Source organism: Capsicum annuum, unplaced genomic scaffold (assembly GCF_002878395.1).
Source record: "Capsicum annuum cultivar UCD-10X-F1 unplaced genomic scaffold, UCD10Xv1.1 ctg4748, whole genome shotgun sequence".
Lineage (NCBI taxonomy): Eukaryota > Viridiplantae > Streptophyta > Magnoliopsida > Solanales > Solanaceae > Capsicum > Capsicum annuum.
In genome coordinates, this window is record NW_025855126.1 from 3,326,246 (window position 1) to 3,341,868 (window position 15,623).

The 15,623-nt window shown below is 32.4% G+C and overlaps 1 protein-coding gene across 6 annotated transcripts; it reads left to right on the top strand.

Annotated features, from left to right (window-relative positions):
* The first annotated feature begins 10,572 nt into the window (after positions 1-10,572).
* Positions 10,573-14,466, top strand: LOC107876649 (ACT domain-containing protein ACR4). Of its 6 annotated transcripts, none has more exons than XM_016723525.2 (8): positions 10,573-10,695; positions 11,655-11,727; positions 11,815-11,860; positions 11,948-12,062; positions 12,438-12,505; positions 12,601-13,194; positions 13,288-13,392; positions 13,988-14,466. In XM_016723525.2, exons 1-8 carry the CDS (start codon positions 10,692-10,694, stop codon positions 14,327-14,329), a joined length of 1,347 nt encoding a protein of 448 aa, XP_016579011.1. In that variant the 5' UTR covers positions 10,573-10,691; the 3' UTR covers positions 14,330-14,466. The 6 variants fall into 6 exon arrangements, with proteins under 6 accessions (XP_016579011.1, XP_047259683.1, XP_047259686.1 ...); XM_047403727.1 differs by having other exon boundaries at positions 10,583-10,695; positions 11,661-11,727; XM_047403730.1 differs by lacking the exon at positions 10,573-10,695 and having other exon boundaries at positions 10,716-11,727; positions 12,601-12,829; positions 13,136-13,194.
* The last annotated feature ends 1,157 nt before the right edge of the window (positions 14,467-15,623 follow it).

Genomic DNA, 15,623 nt, shown 5'->3' on the forward strand with positions numbered 1-15,623 from the left:
GAATCTCAAATAGAAGATAATGATCAAGAAATGCCTCTTTGAACTCTTTCCAAGTAACTGGGGGTTCATCAATACCCCTAGATCATTTCCAGTCCTTGTACCAATATATAGCCTCCCTTTTGAATCTATATGCCACTAACTCCACTGTCTCTCCACCCGTTACATACATAATATATAAGGCCCTTTGAATTTAATCAATAAAGTCCTATGGGTCCTCGTTAAGATCTGATCCAGTAAAAGTGGGAGGATCCATCTTAAGAAAATCCTGTGTTTGAAGGATAGCCGCCCTATCTGTACCACTAGGACCCGCGATAGGAATGGCTTGCCCTTGAGCTTGCCCAACAACTATACGAGTCAATAGTTGCACTGCATTTTTAGATCTTGATCAGCAGCATTAATAGGTGGCTCTGGGGATATAGTTCTTCTCCCCCTTATTTCTTCTGGAGTGGAAGAAGTTTCTGATGCATGCTCAGCTGGAGCCTCACTTTGATTAGCTGGTATAGGGGGTGACTTACTAGTCCCCTCTCCGGCAGCCACATCTACTTGTTTACCAGTATTCTTGCTTCTGGTAACCAGCATCATTACTATAATAAGAGAAACAAACGGATTCAGTGGTCAACTATGACTTCATATACAATATAGGCTCTATCGCACGATCTAAGACATGAAGAAAAAGAAATAATTCCTAAATGTTCATAGCCTCCTATTTATAGATGCAGTCCACGACACACCGATAAACCAGACTCTACATAACATGGCTTTGTAGACTCACTAGGACGAACTTCTCTGAAACCACTATTGTCACACCTCAAATACTATTGGGGCGGACTGGCACCCATAACCGAGGAGGCCCAAGAGAACCAGCTCATAACCTTATACTTCCCATGCATACCTCTATGACAACCCAAAATTCGGACAGCATCATGTCGCATATAAAAGGAAATAATTACCTGTATAAGCTCGAGCACACATATATATATATATACAATACTTGGCCGTTGGAGCCATCACATCTATTAACAAAACACCACCTTGACTGTACATTAAGTCTACAAAGCCTCTAGACAATACACAGAGTTTAACTAAGGTCGGGACACACCCTGCCATATAACTAACTTCTATACAATACCAAAAGTGACTGGATATGACACGGAAAGCCCCGAAGCAAACTGGAGCTCACCAAAAGCAGCTGGATATCCTGGCTCCTACTAGTGCGGTATCTAAGTTGAGGTACCTGTGCCTGCAGCATAAAATGCAGGTCCCCCATGGGGGACGTCAGTACAAAATATGTACTGAGTATGTAAAGCTGTAGATAATCACATATGATATAGGAGCTCAATAGAGATCAGAAACAAGTGAATAAATCGTAATAGGAGTGGACCACACTTACTAGAACTTGTGACAACCTGTACATTGTATTTATTCAATCACTTTACCTTCGTTCTTATTATCTTTGTAATCATTATTGTACTGTACTGTGACCATTAGGCTGCCTCCATTACATATCAACTGGGATCGACCCATGATAGGCTTGTGCCCCTAGGATACCACCCATAAACACATAAGTAGGGATCAACCCATGATAGGATTATGCCCTTGGAATACCACCCGATAAGAGAGAACTTCCATCACTTAGTTCAATTAATCTTTGAGATTGTTATTTCGGTCGCCACCGTATTTTTGATACTTTGAAACAATGATACATCAATAAGAGACATATAAATAGACCATCAATGCAATAACAATGAAGTAAGAACTCATTGGAACATCAATAAAGTGTTTTGGAGTCATCAATGCCATAACAATGAAGTAAGAACTTATTGGTATATCAATGAAACATTTTGGAGTCATTAATAGCACATGGATCTTGTTTGAGTAACCGGATACCTTCTGACATTCATTAGTGCAATAAATATGTAAGATTTGGAAAACAAGTAAGTATTGGAATGTCTTGACATCTTGTAGGGTGGAAACAAGTTCATTGGTAACGTAGGACATCATACAAAACCATTATGGATCACATGTTACTGAATAACTTTGGAAACTTTCTTAATAGAACAATTGTTCACTTTCATGCCAAAGATATGGTCTAGAGTATGCTTTACATACCTGACTGTCAACCTTCAATACTAGTCCCAAATGAACTTCCCGTCTTTTTGAATTACTTATCTGCAGTGAACATATATAGCAATCTAGTATTAGCAACCAAACATCACAATTTAATTATTTGAATTCACCAAACTAGTGGTTAAGTAGTAAGCCTTAATTACACTATAAAGGGTGTCACTTTAACCCTCTTATACTCCAATTACATTCACATGCCATGCATATTCATACAACATCCTCCAATATCAAATTTGGATTCATTTATCCTTCCAACCAATCCATTAAACCAAATTGAGCCATAGACATAAATAATCATCAATTCAATAGTATATCACCATATCCACCTTCCATAACTCAATTACCATATCCACCTTCCATAACTCAATTACCATATTCACCTTCCACAATTCAATAAAACCAAACCATGCAAAATAGTCCATAACCCTATTTCCATCACCTTTCAATAACAACTAATACGTATAATCCTCCATCACACATATACATATGGAAAAGAACAAAGGCAAACAATATTCATACCTTAGAATTCACCTCTTGATTATACAATCCTGTTTACACAAATAATAGGTGTCATTCGAAGCTCTCGAGATGACAAACGCAGTTATCGGATTACTTTGGAATTTCTACGGTTGAATCAAAAGTAATTTAAAGGTCAAATTTGGCTAGGGTTTGTTCTTCCTCAATGATTGATGATGAAAATGAGTTTTTGAACTCATATACATGTATATATACACATATTCCCATCCATAATATAATAGGAAATGACCAAAATGCCTTTAAAATTTAAATAATGTCAAATCTGTCCTTTGGTGGACTGTTTTGATAAGCTAAACTAGATCGACCATAACTCTTTGCTTCGATATCAGATTTGGGTGAAATTGGTATCGTTGGAAGGATAATTCAAAGGGCTTTCATTTCATATAAAGTAGGCCACCCAGTTCATCCTGTACAAGGAGTTATGGTCGTTTGAAGTTGACCCTAAAAATCTATTTTGATAGCCTGAAGTAAAACGAGTATAACTCCTTACTCAGATGCTGGATTTGGATGAAACCAATTGCATTGGAAATAAGACTCAAATATCTTTCTTTTCATAGGTCGCAGATCTCCCAGTTCATTATATTAAGGGAGTTATGATCGTTCAAAGTTGACCCAAAAATTCAGCTGGCCTCAGTAGTTTATGTGCAGGAAATTTTCCTGCACATTTACTATTCCCAAATATCCCGGCCACCGTTTTATAGTTTCGAACGTGCTCAATTATATTCGAAACTTATCCGTTTTTGGAAATCTTTATATCGTTGGAAAGATTATTCAATAACCTTCGCATGGAACCATCGACGGGCAAATTTTGGTATAAATAAAATTAAAAAAATTAATTCCATATAAATAATACCAATACACGTACTTGAATACGTCAATACACGTACTTGAATACGGGGTGTTACAGGTATAGTCTCCAGTCCTAAAGTTGTAAGAATTTCAGTACATGAACAATCATACGACAACATTCCACGATCGTAGGTTGATACCACGGATCTGTACTAAGCACCATACCATTAAAGACCTGAAAGTTGACAAGTATAAGTACAAACTATGAAAGTCAAAGGGCGATCATGAGTTCTAACCACGATCGTGACTTTTTCTCGTTCGAGGCAGCCGACACTATTCTCCTATTTTATTGAGGATAGGATTTTTTTTGTATATTAATACTCTATATGGTTATTTGTGTGGGGTTACACACTTTTTATATTCATAACATTATACGGTAAGGTTCTAAGGCATATTCTTGGAATTTTACGAACATTGTTTCTATGGCTTTAACTAAGGTTGAGATTTTGGAGTTTAATTCTCGTTGTAAGCTCATGACAATTCTTTCATCTATTAATTCTTCTTGTGTTTTTACAACTATGAGTAGCTAAACCCCACAACTAGGGTCGTGGAAACCATGATGAATTAATAAAATAGATTAAGTGTAAGGCAAATCTAAACCCATGTGCTTGAATGTATTAATATTTTCTTTATTATGATTGTTTTTATAATTGATGCATACATTAGGAACTCGCTTGTATTCTAAATTTGTTTGGGAGGGAGGTATATATTAGGTAAAGGGAATAACAATTGAGATTTAAAGCTATCAACACTCATGTAATAACTTGAGTCATGATAACGATAGTAATCTGAAATCACGGATCAAGGGTTGGTAATGCGGCACTCTGAGTCTGGAAGGAGATGAGTGAAATTTGTCTAATTAAAGTCAAAAGATTTTTAGATGAACCTATCATTTTAGATTTTGCATGCAACGCATCAAGATAGTTTGCTGGCATAAGCAACCTGTGGATTTATAAAATCATGGGAATCATAATCTTAGTACTCGCCTCATATTGATGACAATTCAAAAACCAATAATTGTCGTTGTTACTATTTTGTTTTACAAAAATTCCCCCTTATAATTAATTGCCAACTACAAACAAACACGCAATTGGATTTCGTTCTATTCCTTATGGGTTCGATCCCAACCTTGATGAGTTCTATGTTTGATTCAGCGATCGCTTTATACTTTCTAGGAGGTGTAATTTGGACTACATCAACAAGCTCACAATTACATTTTACACTTAGTCAAATTCATCAATAAGGTTCATTGCCACATATATAAGTGTACATTCAAATGCATCTGATGAATATATGTATGCAAGATATATGTATCACCTCTTCTCATCTCGATATATTCATTATTTATCATCTCATCATTATTGTGTATTATTCTCAACATCGTCATCATGATGATCTCAATTTCACCATCAATAGCATCAACTCATCTCCACAACATCATAATATTCATCATCAGCATCAATGAAAATACAAATACAGTCAATAACAACAAATAGTGCCTGAAGGCAATTACAAACACTTAAGTTACATATAAACACAGAGTCAAGCAAGGCTTTCTGCTATAAATAAATCATAACCTACCTCGATTTTCTACTCAAATCATTTTAAGGACACAAGCTTGTTTTTCCTCTCGTTTTTAATTTGTTCTTGATTAATAAACAATAATTATACAACACCCATTTCAATAATTTACCTTTCACAATAATTATAAACCTACAATTATCGATTTAAACTATGAATGTGCCCTAGTTCATCAATTTAGGATTTTCTACCCTTTAAACCTCATGAAATTTACGTATTTTAGTATAAACAATGGTAATTCTACTCAATCAAGTATTTTCTAATACCCTAGGATCATTATCAACTGATTTTAATTAAATTTCTATGAAGTCCCTTCAATTCATAAACTACGGCTAAACCCCAAATTCCGCCATTAATAAATTACTAGTGACTTCTAAGGATGTAATGGAGTAATTCAAGTTTATAACGTAAAAAAATCTTACCTCCAAAGATGAAAACTTTCAAAATTTGTTAAATATCGCCTCCATCAAAGTCATGAATGCTTTTTCAGAGAAAAAAAAAAAAGAAAACATTTTTAGTTTTTAAAACTAATATTGCATGTTTTACTGCTGTAGTGGCATATTTACTGTTACAGCAGTACTGTCGATATCGCTGCAGCGGTGAATCTCCCATTACAGCAGCCCTCAGTATAATTGAAGTCACCATTGTGGTGATACTTTTAACGTTGTAGCAGTACTTTCTCATTGAAGTAGTTACAAGGCAATAACTGAACCTTATCCCAGTTCAGACTATTTTACAATACACTTCTCTAATTCCAACATCACAAATTAATCCATCCACGGTAATCTCTATAACCGTAGTTCTATTAGTCTCTTTCACGTGCCAAAAGTTGCTACGACTTCCTAAACTCGTCTTTTAACACGAAATCACATCAAACAAACTCCCCAACCCTCAAATTACTACCAGATTTTCTTAGACTACCACATTCTTAAAATACGTTCAAGACTAGGCCAACCTTGAATTTTGAAAAAAAAAATAGTCTAAGAAAAAATTGAGCGAAGCTTCTACTGTCTATTTTAGCACAACGACAATTTGGGTCGTTATTATTTCTCAAAATAAATAATTTTGATTCATGACTTGTATTTAAAGAATGGGTTTAAGGTGTAAATTTGATTAGCCTGTTAGAGATAACAGAATTTTAATGAAAAAGTATATAAAATATTTAAAATTATATATATATATATATATATATATATATATTATAAAAACTATGTATGTAAATTATCAGTTTGATTTTGTTTTTTCTTCATGTTTGATAAAATCAAAACAAATTAAATACTATCTACTTTTTAAATATATAAAACCAAATCAATTCTAAATAAATGTTGATTAATTTTATCAATTTAGATCGATTTTTAATCAAATCATGAATGTCCGTAAAATACATTTTTTTCTCCCAAAAATTAAAAAAGTATTACCATTTTAACACACTCTTAGGTGATTTACTCTTTGGTCTCTATTTATATATACTTGAAGCCCCTTTTTCTTATTTCACAAGAATATATTACATAAAAACTTTAACTATTTACTCTGTAGTAATTTTTATTTTAGTAAGATGCTTTATCAGTGATTGAAATATTTTAGTGCAGCACAGTGTAAAAGTACTTTTATTCTATACATATGTTAAATTTATTTCTTAATATTTTTTTGTCCAATCAAATAAAGCAAATTCAGTGAAAGAGTACAATATCACTGCCAGCCAGCACCTTCCTTATTCGCCAACGCACCGAACTCCCCCAACCAACTGCTAAAATAAGCGGGTGGCGCCATATCCACTAAGACAATCGACAACGTTTGGCCATAAACTTTATAGTTTTTTTAAATTGAAAAAAATAATTTATAAATTAAATTAAGTTATTTTTAAAAGAAAAGTTGAAATATTATTAGGAAAAAAAAAAGAAAAAGAAAGAGGACAATCGATGCACACAATATCTATATTAACAGGATGTGGAAGAGAAGCTCGATACAAAACGTGTGTTACAAACTGTAGATAATTTAATTGGTTGGTTTCACGGTAGAACTCATAACTTATATACCACACAGAATCACCTTATTAATGCTCCAAGGCTCCCTGGTCAAATTTTACTTTGAAGAAAAAATAATTGTAAAACTTATCTTTAAGAAGATTTCAAAAAATCAAACCAACAGACAGTTAAACATTATCGTGACTTGTGATTAAAGTAAAAAACGTGCATGGATAAATCACTTACTACCAAACTAGTTTTATTTTATTTTTGTATAGTTAAATCTCTTTATAATGGTAATGTTTGTATGAAAATTTCTGACTGTTATACAAAGGTATTGTTACATATGCATATCAATATTTGACGTTTTGATTTTATTAAGTTGTAATAAATAAAAGTTTAGAAAATTAGAAAGAGTATCAAAAAGGCAAATATCAGTGATCTTTCCTCGAGAAGTTATGAAATAACAATATACACCATTTAAATATATTTTCTTACTTTAAACTAGATATTCGTACATAAAATTTATTATGTACATGACATTAATAATTATTATTATAAATATTTTAATATTTTATTTTACACATAATATATTTTTTTATAAAATAGTTCATTATTTGAGTATAACTGTTATATAAGGGTAATTTTTCAAAGAGTCATTGTTGTTATAGATAAATATTGTTATATAGAAATAAAATATAATATGAAAAATTAATTTAAAAAAATCAAAACATTATAATAAAATGTTCTTATAATGAGAGGCAGTTATAAAGTGGTTTGATTGCAGCTTATATACAACATCTAAAATATGGAGGGTTAAAAATTACAAGCACTTGATGTTTATATCAATCCAATATATGCATGATATGTATTTGAATTTAGAGTTCATGTTACTCAATTATAATTAATTAAAAAATAATCTACTTAATTTAATCACTTAATCATGATAAAAAATATTAATTTAATATATACACCAAATGCATGTAAGTTTGTACCCATATGGAGTGTGGGGACCAGGTTGAGGGGCGAGGAAGAAAGACAACCATAATTAGAGCTGTTAAAATGAGTTGGTCCAACCCAACCCAATCCTAGCGGGCTAGAGAATTAAATGGGTTAGAACAGGCTAACCCTTTTAAATAAAGGATCTTTAAAATAGCGGCCCAACCCAGCCCTAAGCAAGCCGCGGGTTAGGACGGGTTGACCCTTCAAAAAAAATAAAAGTAACCCGAAATATGATAAGCAAAATACTAGACTATCACCAACTTTTATGGTTTCGCTTTAATATGTCTCCTACTAGTTTTAGCATGTTATAGATATCTTACTAATACCTTTAAGAGTCTTTAGGTTAGGAAAGAGTTATCTCAGAATAATTAATCTCGGTATTAGTTATTCTACCACGTATATGGATAATTTATCTCATCACTATTGTGTAAATGATGCGATAAATAATGTTGATACAAACTAATACCTCACACCAAATATGAGATAAAATAGTTCATTTTATCTCGGACTATTTATCCCTTATACCTCACACCAAACGATCCCTTAGTTGTAATTAGCTCATGGCATTTACTGTAATAAGCAAAGAAATGATGATTAGCGACAAATTTCATAAAAAAATTCTAATATGGTTAAGATAATAAAAATAGATATAGACAAAGTATCTACATAAACGCAGCAAGATCATAACAGAAGAGATCCTACATTTAAAAATAAAATATTGCATTAAGCAAAGGCAAAAACTACTAAATCATCACGAGTAAAAGCAACTTTTTGAAGTTCACAACTAAAAGTAGCTTACCAGCCATTTCAAACACACACTAAGAACTTTCAAAAAATTAGTATCAACCAACGAATGAATAAAAATATGTAGCTACTTAGAAAAGACTAACAAAATTCTAATTCGTAATAAATAAATTACCAACTTAAAAATATTTAATAATTAATTTTAATGTACCAGTCCATGGATTGGCCTCTAAGGCTGACGGGTTAGGCCTCTGAGGCCGACGGACCAAGTGAGGCTGGGCTTATAAAGCTCGTTTCTAAATGGGCTGAAAAAACTTAGCCCAACCCCACTTAATTAAAGGGTTAGGTTAGGCCGACCTCACGGACCAAGCCCATTTTAACAGCTCTAACCATAATATTATAACTCGTTTGATCATGATTTTTTTTTTGTACTTCTTTTTTACTTTATTTATAAATCAATATTTCTTAAAGTTTCATCTGAAATTTAAAAAACATTCAATATTTTATTTTTATTTTTATTTTTTTCACTTTTATTCTATATATTTTTAAAGTTTAAAATTTTTGTCTTAAACATTTTATTTTTATAAAAATGACTTCATTTAAATTATATTTCATATCTTTTAGGAAAAATTATATTCATATAATTAATATTTTTTGCAAAAACTATAATCAAATGCAAATTCTACTTTAAGAATTTCAAATAAATAAAAAAAATTATTTGTAATAGTGTATAGTAACTCGCATATGGATATAATACTAGTTTAATCGCACGTGCCTCGCTGTTTGATTATTTAAAATTAGATGATTTTATTTGCGGAGATTTTAATGAAGTGTGAAAGTTTAAATCACTTTTCAAAGATTCTTCACACTATAATATAATAATATAATCATAAACATATATTTTAGTGTAAGTAGATATATATATTTTACATCATCACTTTTGCGTTTGTCATCTAGCAATATCATTACTTTTGCGTTTGTCATGCAGAACTTCTTTCTTGCTGCCAGAGGCTAAGAGATATGAATCAATTTAAATCATATTTGTGTTACGGTTATTTTTCTTTTTTTCTATATTTAAAATCTTTCCACATTTTTAAAGTCAAATCTTTACAAAATCATTGATTACATTCTTATTACTTACTTAAAACTTTTAAAAACTTGATACTTTTTAAATTTTTCTTATTCTACCGCTTTTATATTTATTTCTAGATTTTTGAAATCTTCTTAAAAATCAAATTTAGTTAATTTAGAATTCTTAAACTAATGAAAAATATTAGTTGTAATTAATTCTGATGACTTCTAATAAAGAAAAATTTTTACCGTAAATATATTTAATTAACTCTTAACTCTTAAATATTAGAAAAAAATAGTAAAAAGATGATTTCGTCTGCAAAAAGTTCAAACAACATTTATATAAGAGTTCTCACACTTTTATTATGTAAGTATCTATTTTGAGATTCTACTCTTTTAGAACAACTTCAATTATATATATCATGTAAATTAATATTTAGAAAAAATATAATTAAACTTTTAATATTTTTTAAGAATATATAATCCAACACAATTCTAATTTTAAAAACCTTAAATAAAGGTAAAACGCCCACGTAGACGGAAAATAGTAGGAGAAAGGTCTGCTTGTATAAAAAAAAAATTGATAATACATAATTGTTTTTGGTAAATAAACAATTTTTTTGGTAAATATATAAATTTTAATACTACAGTACTACTATTTTAGTATTTTATATATAGTGGGGCTGGTCAAGATTCAGTTACCATATAGTTGGGGGAGATCCTGTCATAAGGCCACACGCCTATTGTCTTTCTCTGTGTGTATATTAAGAGAATCAAGAAAATCTTGGTGACCCAATTCCAGAATCTTCAAGAATTGTAATGGGTACTTGCCATTTTTGCTCCTCTTCCTTGCTGGATGGCATGGGTGGGGTGATAGAAATTGTCACCTTGAGTTTGTTAATGTGTGGTTTAATATTGTATTAACTTTTTGTTGAATTTTTAGTCATGATTTTTTGGTTTTTAATTTTTTCAAGCTGAGTTTTATGGTTGTGGGATTTGGTAGATTTGTCAGTTGTCTGTTGTGTGGGCTATGTTTCTTTTTTACATTATTGAACGTTTGGTGCGTTCAACCACTGATTTTTTGGATGGTCTTTTTGCTGTAACACTCTCTCATTGTGTATTTTTGAGCTGTTAACATTTATTGACTTTTGTGGCTTCTTCACTTCTGGCATTTCTTTTCCTCCATTGATTTGTTCTGTTTTTTTCTTGAGCGGATCAGGGCGGAACCAAGTAGGGTCAAGGGATTCGTTTGAATACCTTTCGACAGGAAATTATATTATTTCTACATAGTTAACGTTATTTTTCATGAATATATGTTGAATTCTCTTCGGCTTCTTCTTGTGCTAACTTTTCATATTTTTAACCCCTCAATAAAAAATCTTCCTGACTGTAACCGCGTAGAGATAAGATCTACCTAGACTCCACTTATGGCATTACACGGAATATATTGTTGTTATAACATTTATTGACTGTTGCTGTAAAAGCTTTGATGGCTATGGTTTCCACACACACACACAAACACATATAGCCCCACCAAACAAATCCCACCTCCCAAATATAGGTACAGTGTACAAGCACCTTTTAGGCTTCTTAATTGGCCTTCTTTGGTATCTGGTTATTCTTACTCTTTCTAGTCTTACATGATAGGTCAACTAATTTCCACACCCCTCAAATTGTCATCTTTATTCTTATACTTGTTTTACATTCTTGATTTCCATGTCTTCTCTCTGATTGGTAATGCTGATTCTCTCTGGTTTTTTTTCCTCCCTTTTGTCTCAAAAGCTACAGTTAGCTATTCTCAGAACATCATGGTTGATGAATATGAAAAATTTATTAGAAGAATGAATCCACCAAGGTACTATTTCTATTATTACTTTAAGTTTAATGCATTATTATCACTAAGACATTGCATTTACTCCATGTTTCACTGTCTTTCTGTCAGAGTGGTAATTGATAATGAGTCTTGCAAAAGTGCTACTATTATAAAGGTATGTCTAAGTGTAGGTTCTTTTTATCATTTCTAATAAAAAGGGGATGTTCTTAATTTTCTGAATTTTTTTTTCACCCCGATGTAGGTGGATAGTGCTAACAAACATGGAATACTTCTAGAGGTGGTACAAGTTCTAACTGATCTTAATCTTGTTATCACCAAGGCTTATATTACCTCAGATGGTGGATGGTTCATGGATGGTAATCATCTTTGCCTTTCCTTTTTCATTCCATCCTATGTTTGACTTGTCAAAAATGTGTCAATGGGTCCTTCCAAAGTAGTGCATTTTTGGGGGTACAACATTTTCAGTAAAGTTGTTGCCATGTGATAAGGAGATCACGGGTTCAAACTATGGACACAGCCTTTTGCAGAAATGCAAGGTAAGGCTGTGTAAAATAAACCCTTGTAGTTTGGCTCTTCCCTTGATGCGTATAGCGGGAGCTTTTAGTACACCGGCTTCCCTTTTAACCTTTTCGGAGAGTCCAAGTGACATCTAGCATTTGTTCCTTTCACTTTGAAAAGGAATTTACCACACCTTTTAAGGGGTAATTTGTAAGTTGATACTCTTTTGGCAGTTTTCAATGTAACTAATCAAGAAGGGAAAAAGATTACTGATGAAGCAATGTTGGATTATATCATGAAGGTGAGCTGGCTGTATTCTGTGTGCAAAGTTTGGCACTTATTCTTTTGCATTGATGTGGAAAACAACTGAATTCTTTTTGTGCTTTTCATTTTCAGTCTCTTGGTCCAGATTCTTCTTTCGCGTCATCCATGAGAAGATCAGTTGGGGTTACTACAGGAATCGACTACACCTCAATTGAGTTAATCGGAAGTGATAGACCAGGGCTATTGTCTGAAGTCAGCGCTGTCCTAACGAATCTTAAATGCAATGTGATAAATGCTAAGGTGTGGACACATAACACCCGAGCAGCAGCTATAATGCAAGTTAGCGATGAGGAAAACGGAGGTATAATTGATGATCCGGAAAAGTTGTCTACGATGAAGCAACTCTTGTGCAATGTACTTAGATGTAGCAATAAATTTAGGGATGCTAAGACAATTGTATCTGATGGGGTCTCTCATACTGAGAGAAGGCTTCACCAGCTAATGTTCGCAGACCGAGACTACGAACGTACTACTGGTGAAGAATTGAACGAAAAAGAGAGGCCTAATGTGAGTGTCATTAATTGGAAAGATAAGGACTACTCCGTTGTGACAATCCGATGTAAGGATAGACCAAAGCTTCTCTTTGATACAATTTGTACATTGACAGATATGCAGTATGTGGTTTTCCATGGCAATGTTGATGCTGAAGGACCAGTAGCCCACCATGTACTACAGTTCCTATTCTTTTCTCAATCTTCCATGGTTTATTTTTCTGAAAAATTGTGAACTAACATATAAACTGTGTTCTCATTGATTTAGGAGTACTGTATAAGACATATTGATGGATCCCCGATGAAATCAGATGCAGAACGGCAACGAGTGATTCAGTGTCTTGAAGCAGCAATAGAAAGAAGGGTATCTGAGGTTAGCACTAGTGATTTACTTTCTGAAATCCTTTTAGGTCCACTACTTGACATATATTCAGCTCTAGCTAGCTTATTTCGTGTATAACAAGGCGAAACTGGTAGTTGTAATTGGTGCTTGAATTCACTGGTGTCAACTTAAATCTTTTACCTTGTCTGTGTCAATCAAATTCTTATATTTTAGCCTAATTCGTTGATTGAGAATTAAGAGACTTAGTGAGCACGATTTTGAACGATGCAAAATAGGTTCTTTTCTTTCTATTTTATCTTCAAAATGGTGATACATTTTGAAGTTAGTAATCCAATGTGGGGCAAAAGACAACCCTTGAAGTATATTTTATTTGTTAGGTTAAAGGCGTCTCTCTTAGCTTTGTCTGTTGCTTGATTCTGGCAATCGATGCGTCTGTTAGTTGTCTGATGATGCCTTATCCCCATTGTCTTTTCTTACAATTTTAATTTATTTCCTCAGTTATGTCAGATAAGTTTTGTATTACTCTCCTGGACAAAAATATTGGAGTTGTATAATGTCATTTTCTTGTCTTGTCTTTGAATTCTGTTTTGATTGAATATCATTTTTTTGGCTTGTGTTTGTCCAGGGATTGAAGCTAGAATTAAGTACCACGGACAGAGTAGGACTACTGTCAGACGTTACTAGGATCTTCCGCGAGAATGGCCTTACGGTCACCAGAGCAGAAGTGACAACTAGAGCAGGCAAAGCTGTAAATATGTTCTACGTTCGTGATTCATCAGGGTATCGTATTGATGCCAAGATCATAGAATCTGTTCGTCAGACCATCGGACAGACGATACTTAGAGTGAAAGGCAACATTGAAGGGTTAAATCCAGTTCCGCAAGAATCTCCAACTAGGTTCCTTTTTGGTGGTCTATTCAAGTCAAGATCCTTTTGTAATTTCGGTTTGGTTAGGTCGTATTCTTGAAAGATGCAGAATCTAGTCCTTGTCCCATGTACATTCAATCCCCTCTGCATCACCAAACCTACATTGCTTCTTCCGAGCTTTTAGCTGTGGTTTTCTAAAAGTTGATTAATATATGAAGCAGTATTTTGAGGTTTAAATCCATGTCAATTGTCTGTAAATATGTTTCTGTGATAGTTCTGCTTTGTTCATTGTTTATGGTTCAACACCACGTTGGTCCAGTAATAAGCTAAAGAATACTGTTTGTAAGTCAGTTTAATCGGTTAATTATGGCCGAACACTCTTATTTTTTTTGGTTTTAATGTCAGTTTGGTTTTACTTAAAACAATTTTGAAGGTTGATTGAAAAAAGTTATAAATTAATATTAAAAAAATAAGCTATTTGTTATAAATATATTTACATTATAGTGAATGTGTATCAAAAAATATAGATAAGATTTATCAAGATCTGTTCATATCTATTATATGAAATATCTATCTTTGAGAGAAAAACTAGAGTATTTTTCCTATAAATAGAGGAGTTTTGTTCAATATATTCTCAATCCTTGATGATCATCCTAAAGAGAAATAAAGAGCCTCTTTTCTCTCTTTTTATTCTTGTTATTCTTTATATTTCATAACATGTTATTTTATCAGTACGACTCTAACCACTTATCATATCGTCTGCAAATTAAATAACGCAGCTATGGTGACTAACCATATAGTTTGCTCATTGGTACGTCACATGCTGTCAACTTTATTACTTTTGGTAAGAAAATTTGCTATCATATCTGTTTAATTTAGTTTTGCAGTTTAAATGGTTCACTTTCAAATTGTGAAATAATTTACATCAACAAGAATAAAATTATGTTGACTTAATTACTAAAGTAATTGACGAATGTTTGCTTTCTTTTAAATTCATGATTTGTTCATGTGGTAAAGAATATTCTACACAAGGTTTGAGTTTGAAAAAATAAGGTTGTTGTATTGTGATGCGACTGATCGATTTTAGTTTTATGAATATAACGTTGGAGAGATTCGTATATACCGCCAATGCCAAATGAATCCAAGGCTTCTTGAAGTTGTATATATTCTTAAATTATTGTTAATAATTTTAATTATATCTTTTTCAATTGTAAGAAAATATTTCAATTTAGTTTTTCTTTGTAGTGTGTAGTTATTTTGGTACTTGCATTATTTCTATAGTATAACAAATTTTAGCATATACTCACAATATCATATACGTGAGTATCCAATCATATAATGATGATAAAATATTGAGTTCAAGTTCCATCAATTTATACCTAAGACGCTTTTAT

Coding starts and splice junctions, on each gene's coding strand:
- LOC107876649 (XM_047403726.1), top strand. CDS start 11,513: ATGATAGGTCAACTAATTTCCACACCCCTCAAATTGTCATCTTTATTC. Junction 11,728..11,814: donor AGAAGAATGAATCCACCAAG/GTACTATTTCTA, acceptor TCTTTCTGTCAG/AGTGGTAATTGATAATGAGT. Junction 13,393..13,987: donor TAGAAAGAAGGGTATCTGAG/GTTAGCACTAGT, acceptor GTGTTTGTCCAG/GGATTGAAGCTAGAATTAAG.